The sequence below is a fragment of the Lampetra planeri genome, chromosome 27 (assembly GCF_965212315.1).
Source record: "Lampetra planeri chromosome 27, kcLamPlan1.2.h2, whole genome shotgun sequence".
Taxonomy (NCBI): domain Eukaryota; kingdom Metazoa; phylum Chordata; class Hyperoartia; order Petromyzontiformes; family Petromyzontidae; genus Lampetra; species Lampetra planeri.
Genome location: NC_136133.1, coordinates 11,171,724 through 11,196,112, shown reverse-complemented (window position 1 = coordinate 11,196,112; position 24,389 = coordinate 11,171,724). Strand labels below are relative to the sequence as shown.

The window sequence follows — 24,389 nt, the reverse complement described above, 5'->3', positions numbered from 1 at the left end:
GTGCTGTGCCGGTCCCTGGGCTGCTCCTTTTGAGCAGCCCCGCCGTTAGGGGCTTGCATCACCACCGCATCCTTCGGAACGCCGGGGACCTGCCTTGCGTTGCTGTAGCCATTATCGCTCACGGCTTTCACTTGGCGCCAAAATTCCGAAATCTCCACGCTCTCTCCTCCCTCTCACGAGGAGGAAAGGCGCCAGAGTGTGCACTCCTCATCCATTGTGCGCAAGTGCTCGAGGCGCAAGTGCTCGAGGCACAAGCGTGGAGAGGTGCTGGTCACTGCCCTTTAAGCACTCGTAGCCAAGTTATTGCTGTGAGGCACGGAAAGCATATCTGCAGATACAGTTAGCCCTCTCATGGCTGCCGTGTCGCAAGAACACAGCTCGAACCCCAGCTGCTAAAACTAATCTCAGAATGAGCCTGCCTTCCACACCATCTTCAGGATCGTGCTTCTAGCCTCCCCCACAGATATTGGTGCTCCTGATAGTGATGAAATAGTGGCAGCGTGGCCATGTGGGGGTAGCAGGGTTCCCACAAAGCACAGAGGGATTAATATTAAACATGTTCAGTGATTTTAAAAGTTTCTGGAGAACCCGGCGCAGGATGTAGGTCAATGGTTGCTAATTGGAGTGTATCAGTGGCCACCGTATGATCACAATAACCGATGCTGTGATCAAACTATTGGCTTTTATTTAAAGTGCAACACCGCAACATAATCCCAGTCTAACCCAGGATCCCGTGAAACCCGTCCGAACCACAGGTTTACACCTGGTATTAAACCCTGCCCACAGCAAGCCCTCACCTCAATCAGGATCTCATTGAACAGTCTTAAACCTGGTTTTCAGTTCATCTGGCCTCAAACATTCGTCAGCTTCATCTTGAAACCCAGCCTCGTCCAATAAATACGATTTAAACGCAGTCTTAACCCCGGTCTAACATCAACATAGTTTTAAACCTGCTCTAACATGAACAAACAAGCCCTTTCATCCGATTTCAATTGAACAGTCTTAAACCTGGTCTAAATTCAACAAACGTGGTCTTAAACCCAGTCTAAATTCAACAGTCTTACACCCTCTTGTCATGGTTGTGGATACTACTGGTCACATGCGCGGCCTGCTCGAGTCTAGAAGTGACCTGGAGGACATCAAGGGAAAACCCAAGTGCCGAGTACTCATGTCACTGGCGAGCTCCAGTTGAGTCGAATCCGGCTTGAGTGACGGAGGGAGACGCAGGATGATCACTCACAGCTTTCTTCTCTCGTAGCTCACTGTTCAGCAGCTGCCTCAAACACAGGACATCTCTGGAAGAACCAGGACAGGTGGCAACCCTCGACCTTGGCCCGATTACCAATCACTGCACACACAGAAAACAAGTGCGGCTCTGCACTCAATTTAGCTGAATTCCAGCTCTGTTTCCCACGTAGGGTTTCGCGACTAATATCATCTATAATATAGGTTATCTGGGTTAGATCCCGTAAATATAAACCTTTACGGTTTGACTGCCACACAACGGACACTGCCTCTCTGTGGCAGAGTGGGCAGCAAGGTCAAGTCAGGTTGATTTTGTTTGACCCGGGCGAGACAGGGGGGTTAGATAGAGTTCTCTCTTGCAAGAGCCACCTGGGTCACCAAAACGGTGTTGCCCTCTACTGTGTGTGGACCAGAGTGCCACATGAAGAAAAGGCTCTCGGATGTAGCTCCGTTGTATCTGCTTCCACAGGGCCACTCTCTATTTGTGAGGGGGGTCTACTCCCCTGCAGCTCTGCGAGATTTCCAAAGAGAATCCTTTGTTTTAGCGATGATGCGAGGCCAAAAGTAGCACAATCCGGATTACAACGGGGTGTGTGCGAGTCTCGTACTCAAACTCTCGCAGCTGCCGGGACTGCATTCTCCTGTGGAGTGGCACTTCAATAAAGAGGCAGGTACGATGATCTATCGTGCCTTCTGGCAGTGCCGCTTGCCGCTGGTGGCTTGCCGCAGTGGGCCTTTGCGGCCGTGCTCAGCACGAGGAGAGGCACAGAGTGATCGAGCCCCCCGTCATCTGGGGGCCGTGAGACGCGGGGCCTTGGGAGGGCCAGAGGGTGCAGGCACCCCCCGTGGTGCACCGCTCCGTGACGGGGAGACGCAGAAACAAAATGAAGCAAGGGCGGAGGTCACAGGGCATCCATGACGGAAGTCTGACGGTCGCTCGCCTGCAATCCTGACATGTACAGAGACACGCGCACACACACACAAAGACAAATATCCCCCGTTTAGTCTGAACAGATTTTTGGAGCAAGTGCTGTTAGAGAGCACCTATGAAGGCTGGCACGGCACACGCAGGGGTGGGTGGCCAGCACCATGCCCGGCCGCCTTTGTCTCCTCAGTGGCGATGTTTACACACCGCACCAGGTACTCATTTGAGGCTGAGACGACCTAGGGAAGGCCCAGGACCGGTTCAGATAATCGTCACTGGTGTCGGCTGCGAACGTGATTCGACTCGGGCCGCCGGGTTTATAATGCAGCGCGCTAACCACTGCATCACTGCTCCCACACACACCGTACCAGTGTCACTGGAAACGGTGCTGACAATGTTGTGTCGCCATCTACCTGTGATGTTGCCGTGGCTACGGGCCACGTCGCCGTGGATCTGGAGCCGCGACAGGTCCAGCTCCACGTCGCTCAGGAGCCACTCCGACATGCGACCTGCGACATCACTTCCTGTCACACAGCACCACTTTCTGTCATGCGACGCCACTTATTCTCATTATTACTGCTATGACGCTATTATTAGGAAATATTTCAGGAGGATCCTGCCAAGTTTTCGAAGTAGGTGGCAATGTTGTGCATTATTTTTGGTTCATCATTGGGGATGTGATTTAGCAATATAATTGCACTCACTAACTAAACTATTTTTTATTTTACTCGGTAAGGCAGCCAAATACTCTAAACGCATCTTTCTAAATGTGGAGGGAAAAACCAGAGGACACAAAGAAAAACCTACATGGGGAGAAAACATGCAAATTCCAAATATACAGGCGTCAGGGTCGGGATCGAACCCGCGACCTCTTGTACATCAGGCGAGGTAGTTAAAATCTCGCCACTGCGGCGCAGAACGAGGAGAGAACATACAAACTCGACACGCACTCTCACATACACACGCATATACACAGGTCCTCCATACAACAATTAAAACTTTTGGGACAAGTGCTGTTAGCAAGCACTTATGAAGGCTGGCATAGCACACCAGGAAGTATGTGGCCAGCACCACGCCTGACTGCCTTTGTCTCCCCAGTGGCACACCACACGAGGTACTCATTTGAGGCTCAGTCAACCCAAGGGAGGCCCAGGACCAGATCAGATAATCTTATTGGCCGTGAGAGGGAATAGAACTCGTGTCACCGGGTTGGTAGCGCTGCACGCTAACCAATGCGCAACTGTTCCCCGCACAGGTAAACGCACATGGATAGACACACAATCACATGCACAGACTCACTCTGTACAACAGGGGGGAGAACAAACTCCACGCAGAGAGGAAGCACCCTAGTCAGGAATTCAACCGAGGCACCGTTTGCTGAAGCACAAGTGTTACCCCTGTGCCGCCACCCTACCGCTTCCTGACCTAAGATGTTACTTTTCCTGTCATGTGACGTGTCACCGCAGCTCACCGTGGCAATCGGGGCTGGCCTGGGGAACTCTCGGTAACTCCGGCAGGAGCGTCGAGGAGGCGGTGGGGGGTGCCTCATCCAGCAGCAATAGTGCTGACAGCTCCTCCTCCAGCTCCAAGTCGTCTACAGGGAGGGGCACGGGGGGATGGGCACAGGGTGGTGCATGGGGGGGGCATGGGTGTGGGGGACAGCACAGGGCCACAGAGGGACACGGGGAGACAGGGAGATGTGGGAATACAAGGAGACAAACAGGAAGAGTAGGTGTTTGTGTGTGTAAAAGTATAGGTGTGCGTGTATGTGTGTATATGTGCGGGTGCACTTCTATGGAGGAAGTGGCTCGTGAAGGAGGCTACTGGGCAGTTGGAGGCAGTCGCCCTCCAACAACATCAGAGAGCAGAGGAGCGACACTCCAGCAAAAACAGAGGGGGCCCAGCTGGTGCATCAGCCAGTCATCTCAGTCAGTCAAACCATTGGACCTGGGTCTGTCCCGTGACCTCCTGTTAGTGAGCCTTCGACACCTCACGTGGCCTCAAAGTGCATCTGGCCTGGCAAAGGCGCCATGGTGACGTCACCGTCACTTAGTGGCAAATGGCGGCTGTTGTTGTTGTGCATTTCTGTGTGGGTGTCTTTGTGTACATCTAGGATTCTAGGTGTGTAATCGTGTAGGTGTGTGTGCGGTACCAGCCTTCATAGGTGCTCGCTAACAACACTCGCCCCAACAGTTAGTTAAGGCTATACGGGGGTGTCTTTGTCTTTGCTGTGTGCAAACATGTCTGTGTGTGTGCGTGTTACCTGTTCCAGATATGTCTTGAGAAATCGCATGACTCACATCTTCCTGCTCCTCTTTGAGCTGCACACACAGACGTGCACGTACAATGACAAAGATCCCCCATATAGGCTGATGAGACTGTTGGGGCAAGTGTTGTTGGCGAGCACCTATGAAGACCGAAACAGCACACGAGGGGGTGGGTTGCCAGCACCACGCCCGGTCGCCTTTGTGTCCTCAGTGGCGATGTTTACACATCTCACCAGGTACTCATTTGAGGCTGAGTCGACCTACGAGAGCCCAGGACCGGTTCAGATAATAGTCACTGGTGTTGGCTGCGAGCGGGAATCAAATTCGGTATGCCAGGTTCGTAGCGCAGCGCGCTAACCACTACATGACCGCTCCCCACTCATACAGACGTACACGTACAACAACAACCGCCATTCGCCACTAAGTGGCGGTGACGTCACCACGACGCTTGTGCCAGGCTATGTACGCGTTGAGGCAGGAGGTCACGAGGCAGACCCAGGTGCCACGGGTCGACTGACTGAGATGACTGGCTGATGCACCACCTGTGCCCCCTACTGTTCAACTTGCTGTGCTTTAGCCACCCGGCGCTCCGCTCGTTGGTGTCAGCATCACTCCTCCGCCCTCTGTTGTTGTTGGAGGGCGACTGCCTCCAACAGCCCAGCAGCGTCCTTCACGAGCCTCCTCCACAAAGACCGATCTTGACACCGCTGGTACCAGTCATCGGGCCCTCGCCGAGCTTACATTTACACTTACAAGCGGATTTCCGGGTCCTAGCCGAGCTCCGCCCTCGCCAAGCTTCTGTGCACAAACACCACCGTCCCTCAGCATTTCGCTTGGGAGATCATCTCTGCCCGAAGCCTTTCCTGGTCTCAGACTCTGGATCACCTTTAGTACTTCCTCAACAGATGGCACCTCAGCCAGCCACTCACAGGGGGTGACTTCTTCCAATATTTGAGGCACCACAGTCTCAGCAGGGTCATCCCCACTTTGTCCCACGATGTTTTCCATGACAAGGCATTTCCCCTCCCCCAGGACCTCACAGAAATTCTCAGGAAATCTGCAAACCTGTTCCTGGCGGTCGGAGATTGGATCACCATTCTTTCCCCTAATGATGGTAATAGGTGTGGCGCTGCAGGTTACTTTTTTAATGAAGTTAAAGAGCGATTTGTGATCGCGGGCCGTTGAGGCAAACTCCATCTCCTCAGCAACCCGCGACCACCAACCGTACTTGCATCGCCTCACGGCTCTTCGAACCTCCGAGTGAAGACTGCGGTAAGCCTCCTCATTCTCTGACGTGGGATGCTGTAGACAATGAGAGTGGGCCTGTTGCTTTTTCTCAGCCAGCCTGAACACCTCCTCTGTCAGCCAGGGTCTCTGGGGAGGTCTGGACGATGTACCCAAAGCAGCCATTGCAGCTGCATGAGCCACAGTCCTAAACCTTGCCCATGTCCCCTCGACATCAGGAGTGGGGGACGATACCAACCCCAGCCACAAGTGATGATTAAATTCTCACTTCCAATTTTCATCAGCTAGCCGAGACCATGCCACTATGGGTTTGAATGGGGTCCTGGGTGTACACCCACCACCGGAGTGGAAGAATGTCAGGCGCATCTTATAGATGACAAGTCAATGGTCAGTGAGCAGATCAACTCCACGGTAGGTGCTGGTGCCAAGGACATGGGCCCACATCCGCTGTTCCGTCACTACGTAGTCCAGCAGATGTTCTTGCTTGGACTCGGCATGCATCCATGATGTTGTGTGGATGCGCCGATGCCGGAACAGCGTGTTGGCAATTACAAGCCCATGGGCTGATCTGGCCCATGTCTTCCAATCACTCCAGACCAGGTGTTAGCATCATGACCAACTTGGGCATAAAGTCACCCAACAAGATGGCTCTATCCCGAGGGGCCACTTTAGCCAGCACCTGTGACAGGAGGTCATAGAAGGCATCTGACTCATTGGCCTTGCCTGCATCTCTCCACGGATGTTCGTCTTCGGTGGAGGCATAAGTAACCACGACCACAACTCCTCATCTCTGGTTGATGGGAAGGCGAGCCCAAAGTAGCCTGGGGCTTACAGCTTCCCACACCTCACCGCCACGCTCCCATGCCCCCTTCATTCTTTTGTTCAGAAGAAGAGCCACTCCCTGTTGTTTGGCAGTCTCCTTCCCCCGAGGACAGGACTGTCCACCCCTCAGTGAGCATTCGAACATTCCACGTGGCCATCCGTAGTGGCTTTTTGTTGTTTCTGGAGGGGCCCCGATGGTGAGCATTCAGTCTCCTGGCTCTGCCAAATGAGGTTTGGCCAGGAGAAGTCATAGACACCTGTCCCCCCGGAGCCTCCAGCACAAGCTTAATACATTTTTTAACTCGTTGTTTAGTGATAGTTAATTGAAGGTGGAGGGGTTACCAGCCCCTCGCACCCGTCCAGAGCCCCCATTTGGTCGCTGTGGTGGTTACAAACGCCATGAAGGAAAGGGCCAATCTAAATTGGCCCTCCCCCCACGGCACTGCCCACCACAGCGTTGCCGTCCGGCACCACGAGGAGGTAGGGGGCTGTTTTTGCCGGACACGTCCACGTACACACACACGTACACACACATGTTCACACACATACGTACGCACACACACGTACGCACACACACAAGATAATCACGCTCGTGAGTTGTTTGTTATGGAACCGCCCTCCTTCACATGCAATGAGCGACTTGCATCCCATCAACACACTTGTACCCCAAGTGTCATCTGGCCCTGTGTGGCACAAGGTGACTCAGCACCTGGCATTATGCTGCTAGGAAGGCGCGATGCTCGCGACCGCATGTGATCCCAATTGCGCGATTTGTGCAGTAACTTTTCGAATTTAGAACATTTTGACCGTGACTCCAGCACACAACAGCATACTCTTGTGAATGACGTCAGGGGATCTTTAACGTTCACTGTGAAGCAGGCGGCGCATGGTATTTATACAGTTAATACACCCACCAGTGTGTTAATCAGGGTGGTCTGAGTGAGAGCACTAAAGTGTACGGGTATGTTTTGTGTTACATTTTTTCTCTAACCCCTGCCTCTCTCCGCCCCCGCCCCCCCCTCTGTCTATTTAAGGCCTCGCCACAGAGACGATCTCCCTCTCTGTGCCTATGTGTTACTCTCTCTCTATGTATCTTGGTGATATCTGTCTGCTTATATGTCTGTCTATAGTTTTCTGGTTAGATTTTTGTTGCTATTTCATTTATACCTGATGATTGCTTGTGTTGCAATCGAAACGTCGTATGCTATTATTTAATTTATTATTTTATCTTTATACGTGACTTTACCAAAAAAAACAAAGAGTATGTTTTGCGTGTTTGTGAGTGTGTGAGAGAGTGAGTATATGCGTGTGTGTGTGTGGGGAGTGGTAGTATGTATGTTGAACTTCGTTCCCACTGTACATAGCTAACTTTGCTAATCTCTTTACCTCGCTCAGTGTACTGGCAGTCTTTCATGTAGACTGTATTCTGCTTTTTAAGCTGCTGATCGTATTGCCAGCTTATTATGTCGACTGTAGCAATGCTTATGTCATTGAGTCAGTGCACTGCCAGTCTATAATCTAGACTGTAGCCTGCTTATTAACTTAAGTGTGCGTACTGCTGCTCTATAATGTACAAAAAAATTCATGCAAGTCACATTGACACATTTATCAGTGCTGAGCTACCTGACCCCCATCAAGACACTGCCCTTTTTTATGTGGTCTGCAACCAAATGGTCCATGGCCCATATGGGCAGTTCAATACAAATTCGCCATGTATGCAAGACCGCAGGTGTACCAAGAAGTATCCACAAAACTTCTTGAAAGACACTCAGTCGGCCCATGATGGCTATCCACTATATCGTCACAGAAATACTGAGCATGGTGGATTTGAAACAGCGCTCAGAACTGCCGCTAACTCTCAAATTAAGGTTGACAACCGGTGGATCGTTCCCTACTGCCCTCTTCTGTGCAAGATCTTCGAGGCCCACTTTAATGTGCAATTCTGCAATTCCGTGAAAGCCATCAAATATGTTTGCCAATACATCAACAAAGGTTCTGACATGGCTGTCTTTGCCTTACAAAACAATGCGGCAAAGTGTGGATGAGGTTCAACATGTTGCCCAAAGAAGATACATCAGCAGCAATGAGGCCATTTGGAGAATTCTTCGCTTCCCCATCCATGAGCGTTCCCCCACACTCATCCTTTTGGCAGTTCACCTTGAAAATGGTCAACGCATCTACTTCACTGAAGGAAATGCCCACCAACAGGCGCTGGCTCCACAAGATACCACCCTGATGGCGTTCTTTGTTTTGTGCCAAAGTGACCCATTTGCTGCCAACCTGCTCAACCATGAAGTTCCCTCCTACTATACATCGAGTGCTAAAAAAAATGGAAGCAACATGCTGCTCACGGTGAATCTGATGCCTTACGAAGAGTCTACACAGTTCATCCCAACAATCAGGAGTGCTACTTTCTCCGAATGCTTCTCCATGTTGTCAAATGGCCCAAGTCTTTCCAAGACCTCAAAACAGTGGAAGGAGTTGTCTATCAAACATACAGGGAAGCTTGCAATCTTCGTGGAATTCTTGAGGATGATCAGCATCTTGATAAAGCTATGACAGAAGCTTCTGTTAGTCAGTCCCCTTCCCAACTGAGATTGCTCTTCTGCATAAATCTTCAAGTTTGCAGCCCATCTAACCCCATGGGACTCTGGCAAATATACAAAGAGGGCATGAGTGAGAACATCCTCCACAGAGCTTAACGAGAAAATGCAAACCTCCACGTCAACTTTTCTGATGTCATCTTCAAACAGGCCCTCTCACCCTCCTTGAGGAGAAACTGCACTCCATTGGTGGAAAAGACCTCGCACATCTATGGGACTACCAACACCCTACAGGGACAATATGCATCCCCTTGCTCAAGAGATCCTACGTGAAATATCCTATGATTGTTTAGAGCTTCTTAAATGTATTGAGAAAAATGAACCAAAGCTGATGGATGCACAAAGAGAAGCCTACACGAAAATCTTGGAAAACATTGAGACAAAAAAATTAGTAATTTTTTTCCTTGATGCACCTGGCGGTACTGGGAAGACCTTTGTTCTCAACCTGCTCCTCGCTAAGGTTCGCCAGAGGGAGAAAATTGCTCTAGCTGTGGCATCATCGGGGATTGCTGCGTAAGTCGATGTGTGTGTGTGTGTGAGTCGATGTGTGTGTGGATCAATGTCTGTGTGTGCAAGTCGATGTGTGTGTCTCTTTCGCTAGGGCAACTCCGGGTACTTCCCGCTAGTCTTATATATAAATGTCATTTTTTGTCTGTCTGTCTGTGTGTTCGCACGCTTGCGAAGGATTTGGCTTTCAAACGGTGGGGTTTACATTTAAAAAAATAGCCAGGTACCATGTCGTAAGCCCCGCGGTGAGCAAGCGCTATTCCTTTTTCCCAGCCCTCAACTTTGAATTAGTTGAATGAGTGATTTTGTGCGATTTATTGTTATTTATTCATGTATTCTGCGCACTAGACCATACCAACTCACACGCCTTCGGTGGGGGGGACGGCCCCTACCAAGTGACACACGTTCAGTGGGGGTGAGGGGGACATTTTCTTTCGCATAAAAAATGCTAAAAATACACAAAACGCTCCGGTAAATTCTTCCACAGTGTGATGTCCTCTTCTCCCCTCCCCCACCCTGATGCGTGCAGTTATTACTATACGGTCGGTAGATGTTAGCACTTTAGGCCGTACATATTACTGCACAGTGGGCGGGGGGATCATGGCTGGGGGGGGGTGAGGGGTAGCAGCCCAGCCCCAGCCTGCCAAGGTACCACCTCGGCCGGCTGGGCAATCTAGGCGAGGCCGGGAGCTCTGCACGGGACTAGGCCTCACAACGGCTATGTTAAGTACTTTTTTCCTGCTTCTTTTGCTAAACTCACGTTGATAGAAACATTTTATTTAAATAATCACCTTTCAAATATTACGCTAATCATGTTTGTGTGCACACAACTAATATTTCTAAATTTACTTGGTGAATATTAATCTAATTATTATTGTGTCTAAGTCCTTGTGTGAGTCCATGTGTGTGTAAGTCGATGTGTTTGTATGTGTGTGGGTCGATGTCTGTGTGTAAGTCAATGTGTGTGTGTGTCTTTTTTGCCTGGGCAACGCCGGGTACTTCCCGCTAGTAAAAAAATATTCTGATTATATCTGTGGGTGAGTAAGTGAGTGAGTGAGCAGGTGATTTGGTGAGTGGGTGAGTGTGCCAGTGATTGAGCAACCGGGTGAGTGAGTGGGCAAAGTGGGTGAGTGGGTGAGTGAACGAGGGAAGGTCCTTGCCTGCTGGATCTCGTCCATTAGGGCGTCCACCGCATCTGTGTCAGGGCCCGACTGTAACACTTTGTGCAGAGCAGCCTTGCCGGCCTGAAAAGCCTGAATCACCTGGAGACACGGGGACACACGGAGAAACAGAGGCAGACACGCGGACGCACGAGGATGCAGGGGGAGACATGGAGATATGCACGGAAACGGGGAGATATTGAGATACACAGGAATGCACGACACACAGGGAGACGCAGGGAGACACGCGGACATGGGGAGGCACGGAGATACAAGGGGACGTACAAAGATACGGGTCCATACGGTGAGACACGGGGACACATGGAGGAAAATGGAGACACGGACTTGCATGAATATACAAGTTGTTGTGGTGGTGTGTATACGGTGTATGGCATGTGTTAGTGTTGCATGTGTGTGTTTTGTTGCATGTGTAAAGACCCCGACACACATTGTGCCTTACTAGGAGCCTTTATTTGGACACAACCCTATCTCTAGGCCCGGGCTTGTTTGTGATACTTAAATTTCGTCCTCTCTCCGAACGTCTCCTCCCCTTACGCCGTCCCCCGCTTTTACAATTCCCCAACCCCCTCTCTGGAAACTTTGCTCACCCTATGCCCCTCATCTTCCTCCAACGGTTGTCAACTGTCGCCTCTACAGTCACCCTTCGCTTCCCGCCTTTTACATTTGAATCTCCCCTCTAATCTCTTTGAATCTCGTCTCCTGACCAATCATTTTTGAGACCGCCCTGCACCAATCGGAGGCCTTGGTTTATTTCCTGACTCTCTGTTCGCGCATACGCTTGGGTCTGGAAAGTGGTCTGTTGCCTCGGTCATTACACGTGTGTGTGGTGTGTGTGGAGAACAGTAGTATAGCAGTTAGCACGCTGCACTATGAACCCGGTGACCCGAGTTCGATTCCCGCTCATGGCCATAGCCAGTGACGATTATCTGAACCGGTCCTGGACCTCCTTTCTGTTAAAGAGACAAAGGCGGGCGGGCGTGGTGCTGGCCACCCACCCCCTCATGTGCTGTCCCGGCCTTCATAAGTGCTTACTAACAGCACTTGCCCCAACAGTTTGTTAAGGCTATAAGGGGGATCTTTGTGTTGTGTGTGTGTGTTGCAAGTGCGTGTGTGGTGTATGTGTGGTGTACATTCAACATCTCAGTCAGTTGACTCATGGCACCTGGGTCTGTCCCGTGACCTCCTGTCAGCAGGTGTTTGACACTTCACGCGGCCTTAACGTGCACATAGCCTTGCACAAGCGCCGTGGTGATGTCACCGCCACTTAGTGGCAGATGGCGGTTGTTGTCGTTGTACATTTAACATCAGCCGTATTTGCCCAAGTGCTTGTGCCAGGCTAGGTGCATGTATAGTGTACCATGTACCATGGCGTCGGTGTGTGCCGCGTGCACGCTCTCCAGGAGATGCTCCAGCGACTCCTGCTGCTGCTCAACGCGCTCGAGCTGCTGCTGCACGCGCTTACACGCACGGAGGCAACGCAGTGCCTACACACAGACAAAGATCCTATGAAGGTCGGCACAGCACGCAAGGGGCTGGGTAGCCAGCACCACGCTCGGCCGCCTTAGTCACGCGAGTGGCGATGTTTACACACCGCACCAGGTACTACACGACAACAACAACAACAACAACCACCATTCACCACTAAGTGGCGGTGACGTCACCTAAGGCGATTGTGCCAGGCTATGTGCACGTTGAGGCCACATGAAGTGTGGAACGCCCGCTGGCAAGAGGTCACGGGGCAAACCCAGGTGCCGCGGTTCGACTGACTGAGGTGACTGGTCGATGAACCACCTGTGCCCGCTACCGTGCCAACTTGCTGTGCTTTAGCCACCCCGCGCTCCGCTCGTTGTTGTGAGCGTCGCTCCTCTGCCCTCCGTTGTTGCTAGAGGGCGACTGCCTCCAACTGCCCAGTAGCGTTCTTCACGAGCCTCCTCCACAGAGGCCAATCTTGACACCAATGGTACCAGTCATTGGCATGTCTACACAGCTCCACGTCCTCCTATACCACATCATTCCATCTCTTATCAAGCCCGTCCTGCGCCCGTTTAACCCCCTTTATCCGGCCAAACAAAAGCTGTTTAGGCATGTGGTGGCTGGGCATGTGGGCTACATGACCCAGCCAACGTAGCCTTGCCTGCCAGAGGAGATCACCGATGGGACTTTGTCCAGATCTTTCAAGGATTTGTGAGCTCTTCACACAATCCAGCTTGGTTAAACCCAGGATAGATCGTAGTCAGGCTAGCAATTTTCAAACCAGTGCAAATGTTCCTTTAAAGGGCTCCAAGTATAGAGAAGGGAGGTCATAACTGTGGCTGAAAAACTCCTGGAGCTTCGTATGGTGTGATAGACCAAGTAGCTTCCACACACTGTCATACAGCTGTTGAAAATTTATGCCGCTCAAATTATTTGGAATGAGACCTCCACTGCCAAACCGGAGTATGTCACCAGCACACTGCTCAGGTACAGACGAATTGCAGCCTCTCCTCTCCTTCAAAGTTAGCCTTCCAACATTCCACACGGCCAATCATTTCCTATCATTTCTGGCTCCGTCAAATGGGGTTCAGCTAGATGTCTGAGGTGTCGTTCTTCCTGGAGCCTCCGGCACAAGGTTACATAGGATTTTTCTTTGTATTTTTTTAAAGGATGCTGAATGAATGAAAGTGAATAAATGACGGAGCGAATGACAGTGAGTGAATGTACCTGGCGCTTGCTTCCCTCCCGCACGTGGGCCCTAGCATCCTCCTTCAGCCTGTGGAGAAACAGCGACTCAACCACAGCCACCACAACAACCACAACAACCACCAAAACAATTACTAAACCACGATAACCTTTGCTCCGTGTGTATGTGTGCACATACCGTGTGTGTGGTGTGTGTGTGTGCGCGTGCCTGGGAGTCGAGCCATTCCCTGTTCACCTTGGGGTGCGACAAGGATGTCCTATGGCCTCTACACTATTAACATATTTTTCGACCACGTAGTTCATGAAGCCTTCCATGGATGTACCACAGGCATTTCTATCTGGTACAGCAGATGCAATGATCGATGCCCAGGTGTGGTCAGGAGATAGCTCACTATTGGGCAACCATGTTATGTATGCCAATGATCTGGTAATTGCTGCTCAATCAGAGGAGTTGTAGACTACTGCTGAACTTGAAGCGTGCTAAACAAAACTAAGCACCAGCCTGGGTATTTTATGTCATCATATTCTCCATCTTCTCAACTCCCCATGCGTGATGGGCAGTTGTGGAAAGAGTGAAGTTTTCTTACCTAGTTCTGGTTTGGCTGCAGGTCTCCAAATCAGACGATCAGCCTTATCTTTTCATCAGCTGTGTAATACTGTCACACCATATGAAGCTCCGAGTATTTTCGGCCACAGCTATACCCTCCCTTCACTATGCTTGCAAAAAATGTACCCCTTTAAAAGGGACATCTACACTGGTTTGAAACATTCAGGCTGGCTTGTGTACAATCCATCCTGGGTTTAACCAGACTAAATTGTCTAAAGATCTACAAATCCTTGAAAGATTTCGACAGTCCCGTCAGTGAGCTGCACAAGTCAGGCGAGGTGAAGGACGCTACAAGGCAGTTGGAGGCAGTCGCCTTTCAGCAACAACGGAGGGCAGAGGAGCATCGCTCATGACAATGAGCAGAATGCTGGGCAGATAAAACACAGCAAGTTGGAATAGTAGGGAGCACAGGTGGTGCATTGGCTAGTCATCTCAGTCAATCAACCCATGGCACCTGGGTCTGTCCCGTGACCTTCTGCCAGCGGGCGTTCGACACTTCATGGGGCCTTAAAGTGCACATAGCCTCGAACAAGCATCGTAGCGACTTCACCGCCACTTAGTGATGAATGGCGGTTGTTTTTGTTGTGTGTACGTGTGTGTACGTGTGTGTGCATGTATGCACGTGTGTACGCACGTGTGTACGAGCACACACACGTGTGCAAGCACATTTGTGTATGTACACACGTGTGTGTGGGCAGCGATAGTGTAGCGGTTTGCGTGCTTCGCTACGAACCTGCCGACCTAGGTTCGATTCATCCTCATGGCTAACAACAGTGATGATTATCTGAACCAGTCCTGGGCTTCCCCTAGGTCAGGGGTCGGCAACCTACGGCTCCGGAGCCGCATGCGGCTCTTTACGGGCTGCTTCTTGACAATATGTACGTATGTACAGTATGTACTCAGATGCATTGCGGCTCTTGAAATACTGAATTTTGTACCGAATTGGAAAGAAATGGCTCTTCTTGTTATTTTGGTTGCCGACCCCTGCCCTAGGTCGACTCAGCCTCAAATGAGTACCTGGTGCGATGTGTAAACATTGCCACTAGGGAGACAAAGGAGGTCAGGCGTGATGTTGGCTGCCCACCCCGACATGTGCTGTGATCTTTGTCTTTGTACTTGTACACGTGTGTGTACTCGGCAAAAACAACCCCCTACCTCCTCGTGGTGCCAGACGGAAACGCTGTGGTGGACAGTGCAGTAGGGAGAGGGCCAATTTCGATTGACCATTCCCTTCATGGCGTTTGTAACCACCACAGCGGCCAAATGGGAGCTCTGGACAGGTGCGGGGGGCTGGTAACCCCTCCACAGGCGTCTATGACGTCTCCTGGCCAAACCCCACATGGCGGAGCCACGAGATTGAATATTTACCCTCGGGGCTCCTCCAGAAACAACTAAAAACCACTGAGGGTGGCCACGTGGAATGTTCGAACGAGAGGCTGCAACTCCTCTGTCGGGAGCTGGACCGGTACCGCCTGGATCTCTGTGGTATTCAGGAGGTCCGGTGGACCAGCTCTGGCTCCTGTCACCATGAGGGGTGGACAGTCCTCTACTCGGGGCAGGAGACTACAAAAAAAACAGGGAGTGGCTCTGCTTCTGAACAAAAGAACGAAGGGGGCGTGGCGGTGTGGGAGCGTGGCGGTGAGGTGTCGGAAGCGGTAAGCCCCAAACTACTTTGGGCTCGCCTTCCCATCAACCGGAGGCGAGGAGTGGAGGTTGTGGTTACTCATGCCCCCACTGAAGACGAACATCCGTGGAGAGATGCAGGCAAGGCCGATGAGTCAGATGGCTTCTATGACCTCCTGTCACAGGTGCTAGCTAAAGTAGCCCCTCGGGATAGAGTCATCCTGTTGGGCGACTTCAATGCCCGAGTTGGTCATGATGCTGGCATCTGGTCTGGAGTGATTGGAAGGCATGGGCCAGATCACCTCAATAACAACAGTAGGAGGCTGCTAGATTTTTGTGCAGCCTATGGGCTTGTAATTACCAACACGCTGTTCCGGCATCGGCGCATCCACACAACATCATGGATGCATGCCGGGTCCAAACAAGAACATCTGCTGGACTACGCAGTGACGGAACAGCGGATACGGGCCCATGTCCTTGACACCAGGACCTACCGTGGAGCTGATCTGCTCACTGACCATCGACTTGTCATCTGTAAGATGCGCCTGCCATTCTTCCACTCCGGTGGTGGGTGTAAACCCAGGACCCCATTCAAACCCAAGGTCGCCTGGTCTCAGCTAGCTGATGAAAGTTGCAAGCGAGAATTTAATCATCGGGGAAATGGGCAAGGTTTAGGACTGTGGCTCATGCAGCTGCAATGGCTGCTTTGGGTACACGGTCCAGACCTCCCCAGAGACCCTGGCTGACAGAGGAGGTGTTCAGGCTGGCTGAGAAAAAGCGACAGGCCCACTCTCATCGTCTACAGCATCCCACGTCAGAATGAGGAGGCTTACCGCAACCTTCGCTCGGAGGTTCGAAGAGCTTTGAGGTGCTGCAAGGATGGGTGGTGGTCACGTGTTGCAGAAGAGATGGAGTCTGCCTCAATGGCCCGTGATCACAAATCACTATTTAACTCCAGCAAAAAAGTAACCTGCAGCACCACACCTATTACCATCATTAGGGGAAAAAACGATGATCCAATCTCCGACCCCCAGATTTGCTGAGCATTTCTGTGAAGTCCTGGGGGAGGGGAAATCCCTCGGCATGGAAAACATCATGGGACAAAGTGGGGCTAACCCTGCTGAGGCTGCGGTGTCTCAAATATTGGAAGGAGTCAACCCCTGTGAGTGGCTGGCTGAGGTGCCATCTGTTGAGGAAATACTAAAGGCGATCCAGAGTCTGAGACGAGGAAAGGCACTGGGCAGAGATGATCTCCGAAGCGAAATACTGAGAGAGGGTGGCGTTTGTGCACAGACTGCCCTACAAGACATCATAACAACAGTCTGGACCACTGGACGGGTTCCGCAGGATTGGAAGGATGCCCTGGTGGTCCCCTCTTTAAGAAGGAGGACCGCACAGACTTACAACTAATAGGGGCATCTCACTCCTCAGTGTGCCGGGAAAGATCCTGGCAAGGATTATTCAACATCGCCTTGCCAGGCACGCTGAGGAGAGGCTTGCGGAGCCCCAACGCGGTTTCAGGAAAGGGCGGTCCTGCACAGATGCCATATTTTCTGTCCGTCTGCTACAGAAGAGGTGTAAGTAATTCCAACAAGACCTACATCTTTGCTTTATTGACCTGGTCAAGGCCTATGATACCATCAGTAAGCCTGGGCTCTGGGTTATTCTTCGTGCTTTCGGAGTCCCTGACCCTCTGCTCACGATCATTAAGGACCTTCATGATGGTGAGCGGGCCCGGATAAAACTACGTGGCTGGGAGTCGGAGCCATTCCCTGTTCACCTTGGAGTGCGACAGGGATGTCCTCTGGCTCACAAATAATTTAAAATATTTTTCGACCACGTAGTTCGTGAAGCCTTTGATGGCTGTACCAAAGTAATTACAATGGGAGGCTGCTCGATGCCTGGGTGCGGTCAAGGGATGGCTCCCTATTGGTCAACCACATTATGTATGCCCATGATCTGGTAATTGCCGCTCACTCAGAGGAGGAGTTCATTCCCACCCTTCTCTACGCTTGCGAAACATGGACCCCCCCTAATGGAACATCTTCACCGGTTAGAAACATTTAGGCTGGCCTGCCTACGATCCATCCTGGGTTTAACCAAGCTGGATTGTGTGAGGACCTCACAAATCCGTGAAAGATCTGGACAAAGTCCCATCGGTGAGCTACTCCGGCAGGCAAGGCTGCATTGGCTGGGTCATGTAGCATGCCTAAACAGCTTTTGTTCGGCCGGATAGAGGGGGCTAAACGGGTGCGGCACGGGCGAGAGAGTGATGTGGTACAGGAGGATTTGGAGCTGGTATCTGCGGTGTCAAGATCGGCCTCTGTGGAGGAGGCTCGTGAAGGACACTGCTGGGTAGTTTGAGGCAGTCGTCCTCCAACAACAACGGAGGGGGGAGGAGCGATGCTGACACCAACGAGCAGAGCACCGGGTGGCTAAAGCACAGCAAGTTGAACAGTAGGGGGCACAGGTGGTGCATCAGCCAGTCATTTCAGTCAGTCGACCCGTGGCACCTGGGTCTGCCCTGTGACCTCCTACCTCAACGTGCACATAGCCTGGCACAAGCGTCATGGTGACGTCACCGCCACTTAGTGGCGAATGGCGGTTGTTGTTGTTGTTGTACTCACGTGTGCGCTCTCTGTCTCTGAGCGTGAGCCCGCGCTCCCAGCAGCCCCTGCGCCATCTCCAGCTTCATGACGCCGACGTCCACAGGAGACAGCGGTGGTGCGTGCACCGCGCCTGGCGCCGCAAACTTCACTACCTACACCACAGCCACAACAACCACAACAACTGCAACCATCACGAACGCACACGCTTACACGAGCACAACAATCACAACCACATCAATCATGACCGCCACAACAGCCAGGTGAAGTGATGAGGCTTTGCTCGCCTCTATATGGTAGATGGTGACCGTGCTGATTGAGTGGCGAGTGTAATAAGTAGTGAATGTACAAAGTGCGTGGTTACTATGGTGAGCTGTCTGTGAGCTGTGTGGGGAGCTGTGTGGGGAGCTGCGTGGGGAGCTGTGTGGTGAGGAGTTCCTGACCTCCACGCCGTCAATGGTGAGTGTGGTGAGCTGCTGCCGTTGCTGCAGGACTCGGAGAGCCATGCACAGCGTCGCCTCATTTGGCCAGACGGCCGCCTCAATCACGGCGCTCAACCTCACAGCGACCGCAGCAGCGTGGGGCCGGCCAGCACGCCAAGCCAGCACCGCACTCACCGCCTCCTGCAACCATGCACACAGCCACCCTCGTGATAACACAACCACCCTCGCAACCAAACTCACAACCACGCTCGTCATAACACAACCACTCACAACCACTCAACTGCGCTCAAACACACTCGTCATAATACCACCACACTCACAACCAGAACAACCAGACTCAACACCACACCTGGTAACACACATCGTGATGCATGACATCACACTGCAAATGCACCGATGTTATTACGACAGCTACCTCGACGACGCTGGGCAGAATGAGGCACTCGTCGGGAGCGATCACGTCACCGCGGCCGCCGAGCAACGAGTCGCGCGCCCACCTCAGCGGAGTGAGGGCCAGGCGCCCAGCCCCCCACAACCAGCCATGCCCCGCGCCCCCCCCCATCTCCGACTCGCGTACCAGTGCCCCCTCCCTGCACACCGCACACGCCACATAGTGTGTACACCACACACACCACAAATAGTATTTATACAGCCCACATAACGCAGAGTGAACTAAACTAAACTTTTATTTTACCAGGTAAGGCCCACTGAGCTACGTAGCTCTTTTTCAGAAGCGACCTGCCTGCAAATGATTGCCCAAAATAAATGGAATATCACGTGGAAATGTATAGCAGCCCACTGGCCGTGATGTGATCTCTGTGTTGTTCAAATGCCAGTCCTGCTAAGCCACACGCAAACTCACAGGAACCAAACCTAACGACCGTGTGATTACACGCGAACTCACAGGAACCAATGATAAGGAACGTGTGAGGTGCCGAATGATTACCGGCTCCAAATGCAAGAGAGGTCATTGTCCTTGAGAACAGACTGCATGATTACACCACATATACACTACACACAACACGCAGAGTGTGTACAGCGCACACACACACACACACAACACGTATAGTGTGTACAGCTCACAAACAACACACATAGGGTGTATACCTACACCACCACCTTCAAAACCTCCACCATCATCACTATCCCCACCACCACCTATCACCAACATCACCATCCCCACCACCACCACATCTCGCCGCCGTCGCCGCCGCTTTCCGGCCGCTCACCGCATCATCTCGCGCAGCACGGTGGTGAGGCCGAGGGGCGGCCGCGGGTCGGCGTAGCGGTGGTGCAGCCGTGCCAGCGACAGCGCCGCGTCGCCGCTCGCCCGCGCCTCGCCCACCACGCGCTCGCGCCAGAATCTCAGCCGCCCGTCCCAGTCGGCCGGGTTCACGGCGCGCGCCGCCTTGAACGCCGCAAACAGCACTCGGCGCCGCTCCTCGTCCGGCCACGGCGCCACCGCTGCCTCCTCATCACTTTCGCGAGCCGGCGAGCTCACCGGCAGGCCGACTGGCGAGTGGACTGCTGGTGGTTTGGCCGGGGAGCTTACTACGATGCGAGCCGAGTGGACAGGTGAGCCAGCCGAGTGGACGGGTGAGCCAGCCGAGTGGACGGGTGAGCCAGCCGTGTGGCAGGCTGGTGAGCTGATCGGTGAGTTTGGTGGTGAGCGGACCGGTGAGCGGACCGGTGAGCCAGCTGGATCGTACATTTTATCCGGACCGATCATTCGGTCCAGAAGGGATGTTCTGTCCAGAACAGATGATCTGTGTAGATCGGGTGAATTGTTCTGAACCAGACACTCTATCCGCAGAAGACGCTATGTGGGATCTGGAGTCTGCAGTTGTGCGCTGATGTCATCACCTCCGGTATCACCTACATCACCACGCACATCACAGAAATTAACATCACTAGCAACATCACAACACTAAGATACCTGCAACATCAGCAATGATACCAACATCATCAGCACATACATCACCTCCACCGACATCACCAACCACATCACTTACATTTAACAGCAAAATCCGACATCACCAACCACATCACTTACATTAACAGCAAAATCAACACCATCACCAACTATATCACCACCATCATCTTATCATCATCATCATCATCACCTTATCACCACCATCATCTACATCATCACCACAATCACTTACATCACCCTCATTTACATCACCACCATCGTCACCATGACGTGAATCATCGCCTCATCACCAATACCAAAAACCGCCATTTTCCACGAAGTGACGGTGACGTCACTACGGCGCCCGTGCCAGGCTACATGCACTTTGAGGCCAGGTGAAGTGTCGAAGGTTGCCGACAGGAGGTCACGGGACAGATTCAGCAGGTGCCATGGATTGACTGACAGATGAGTGGCCGATGCACCAGCTGTACCCACTACTGTGCCAACCGAATTCGAGCCACCCGGCGCTCCGCTCGTTGTGAGCGTCGCTCCTCCGCCCTCCGTTGTTGTTGGAGGGCGACTGCCTCCAACTGCCCAGTAGCGTCCTTCACGAGCCTCCTCCACAGAGGCCGATCTTGATACCGCTGGTACCAGTCTTCGGCAAGTCCACTCGGCTTCACATCCTCTTGTACCACATCACTCCATTACCACCATAACCACCTACAGCATCACCACCACCTACATCACCATCACCTACATCACCATCACTTACATCACCACCACCTACATCACCACCACCTACATCACTATCACCACCACCACCTACATCACCACCACTTACATCACCACCACCACCTACATCACCACCACCTACATCACCACCTACATCACCACCACCACCACTTATATCACCACCACCTACATCACCACCACCTACATCACCACCACCTACATCACCACCACTTACATCACCATCACCACCTACATCACCACCTACATCACCACCACCACTTATATCACCACCACCTACATCACCACCACTTACATCACCACCACCTACATCACCACCACCACCTACATCACCACCAACATCACCACCACCACTTATATCACCACCACCTACATCACCACCACTTATATCACCACCACTTACATCACCACCACTTACATCACCATCACCACCTACATCACCACCTACATCACCACCACCACTTATATCACCACCACCTACATCACCACCACCTACATCACCACCACCACCTACATCACCACCACCACCTACATCACCACCACCACCTACATCACCACCACCACCTACATCACCACCACCACCTACATCACCACCACCTACATCACCACCACCACCTACATCACCACCTACATCACCACCACCGCTTACATCACCACCACCTACATCACCACCACCACCTACATCACCACCACCACCTACATCACCACCACCACCTACATCACCACCTACATCACCACCACCACCTACATCACCACCACCTACATCACCACCACTTACATCACCACCACCTACATCACCACCACCTACATCACCACCACCACCTACATCACCACCACCACCTACATCACCACCACTTACATCACCACCACCTACATCACCACCACCACTTACATCACCACCACCTACATCACCACCACCACCTACATCACCACCTACATCACCACCACCACCTACATCACCACCACCACTTACATCACCACCACTTACATCACCACCACCTACATCACCACCACTTACATCATCAACACCACCTACATCACCACCACCTACATCACCATCACCTACATCATCACCACCACCTACATCACCACCACCACCTACATCACCACCACCTACATCACCACCACCTACATCACCACCACCTACATCACCACCACCTACATCACCACCACCTACATCACCACCACTTACATCACCACCACCTACATCACCACCACCACCTACATCACCACCTACATCACCACCACCACCTACATCACCACCACCACCTACATCACTACCACCACCACCTACATCACCACCTAAATCACCACCACCTACATCACCACCTAAATTACCACCTAAATTACCACCACCTACATCACCAACCACATCACTTACATTAACAGCAAAATCCGACATCACCAACCACATCACTTACATTAACAGCAAAATCAACACCATCACCAACCATATCACCACCATCATCTTATCATCATCATCACCTTATCACCACCATCATCTACATCATCACCACAATCACTTACATCACCCTCATTTACATCACCACCATCGTCACCATGACGTGAATCATCGCCTCATCACCAATACCAAAAACCGCCATTTTCCACAAAGTGACGGTGACGTCACTACGGCGCCCGTGCCAGGCTACATGCACTTTGAGGCCAGGTGAAGTGTCGAAGGTTGCCGACAGGAGGTGACGGGACAGATTCAGCAGGTGCCATAGATTGACTGACAGATGAGTGGCCGATGCACCAGCTGTACCCACTACTGTGCCAACCGAATTCGAGCCACCCGGCGCTCCGCTCGTTGTGAGCGTCGCTCCTCCGCCCTCCGTTGTTGTTGGAGGGCGACTGCCTCCAACTGCCCAGTAGCGTCCTTCACGAGCCTCCTCCACAGAGGCCGATCTTGACACCGCTGGTACCAGTCTTCGGCAAGTCCACTCGGCTTCACATCCTCTTGTACCACATCACTCCATTACCACCTACAGCATCACCACCACCTACATCACCATCACCTACCTCAATCTCACCACCACCTACATCACCACCACCTACATCACCATCACTTACATCACCATCACTTACATCACCACCACCTACATCACCATCACCACCACCACCTACATCACCACCTACATCACCACCACCTACATCACCACCACCACCTACATCATCACCACCACCTCTTACATCACCACCACTTACATCACCACCACCACTTACATCACCACCACCTACATCACCACCACCACCTACATCACCACCTACATCACCACCACCAACATCACCACCACCTACATCACCACCACTTACATCACCACCACTTACATCACCATCACCTACATCATCAACACCACCTACATCACCACCACCTACATCACCATCACCTACATCACCACCACCTACATCACCACCACTTACATCACCACCACTTACATCACCACCACCTACATCACCACCACCTACATCACCACCACCTACATCACCACCACTTACATCACCACCACCTACATCACCACCACTTACATCACCACCACCTACATCACCACCACTTACATCACCACCACTAACAATCACCACCACCTACATCACCACCACCACCTACATCACCACCTACATCACCACCACCACCTACATCACCACCACCACATACATCACCACCACCACCTACATCACCACCTACATCACCACCTACATCACCACCTACATCACCACCTACATCACCACCTACATCACCACCTGCATCACCACCACCTGCATCACCACCACCACCTACATCACCACCAACACCTACATCACCACCTACATCACCACCACCACCTACATCACCACCTACATCACCACCACCACCTACATCACCACCACCACCTACATCACCACCACCACCTACATCACCACCACCACCTACATCACCACCACTTACATCACCACCACCACCTACATCACCACCACCACCTACATCACCACCTAA

The 24,389-nt window shown here is 52.1% G+C and overlaps 1 protein-coding gene across 5 annotated transcripts in view; it reads right to left on the bottom strand.

Annotated features, from left to right (window-relative positions):
• Positions 1-663: 663 nt before the first annotated feature.
• The window catches only part of LOC144728169 (charged multivesicular body protein 7-like), a 41,820-nt gene continuing 18,094 nt past the window's right edge, over positions 664-24,389 (bottom strand). For 2 of the 5 annotated variants that reach the window (XM_078607516.1, XM_078607519.1), the window contains 11 exons: positions 19,983-20,628; positions 19,169-19,343; positions 18,754-18,933; positions 18,332-18,465; positions 13,496-13,544; positions 12,160-12,279; positions 10,775-10,876; positions 4,434-4,491; positions 3,642-3,764; positions 2,584-2,694; positions 664-2,194 (listed from right to left, as the gene is read on the bottom strand). In XM_078607516.1, coding sequence (XP_078463642.1) covers positions 2,148-2,194; positions 2,584-2,694; positions 3,642-3,764; positions 4,434-4,491; positions 10,775-10,876; positions 12,160-12,279; positions 13,496-13,544; positions 18,332-18,465; positions 18,754-18,933; positions 19,169-19,343; positions 19,983-20,482 — 1,599 coding nt within the window. In that variant the 5' untranslated portion in view covers positions 20,483-20,628 and the 3' untranslated portion in view covers positions 664-2,147. Of the gene's footprint in view, positions 2,195-2,583; positions 2,695-3,641; positions 3,765-4,433; positions 4,492-10,774; positions 10,877-12,159; positions 12,280-13,495; positions 13,545-18,331; positions 18,466-18,753; positions 18,934-19,168; positions 19,344-19,982; positions 20,629-22,481; positions 22,497-24,389 lie in introns of those variants that run through there. The other 3 variants (XM_078607517.1, XR_013587496.1, XM_078607520.1) reach the window with 3 other exon arrangements.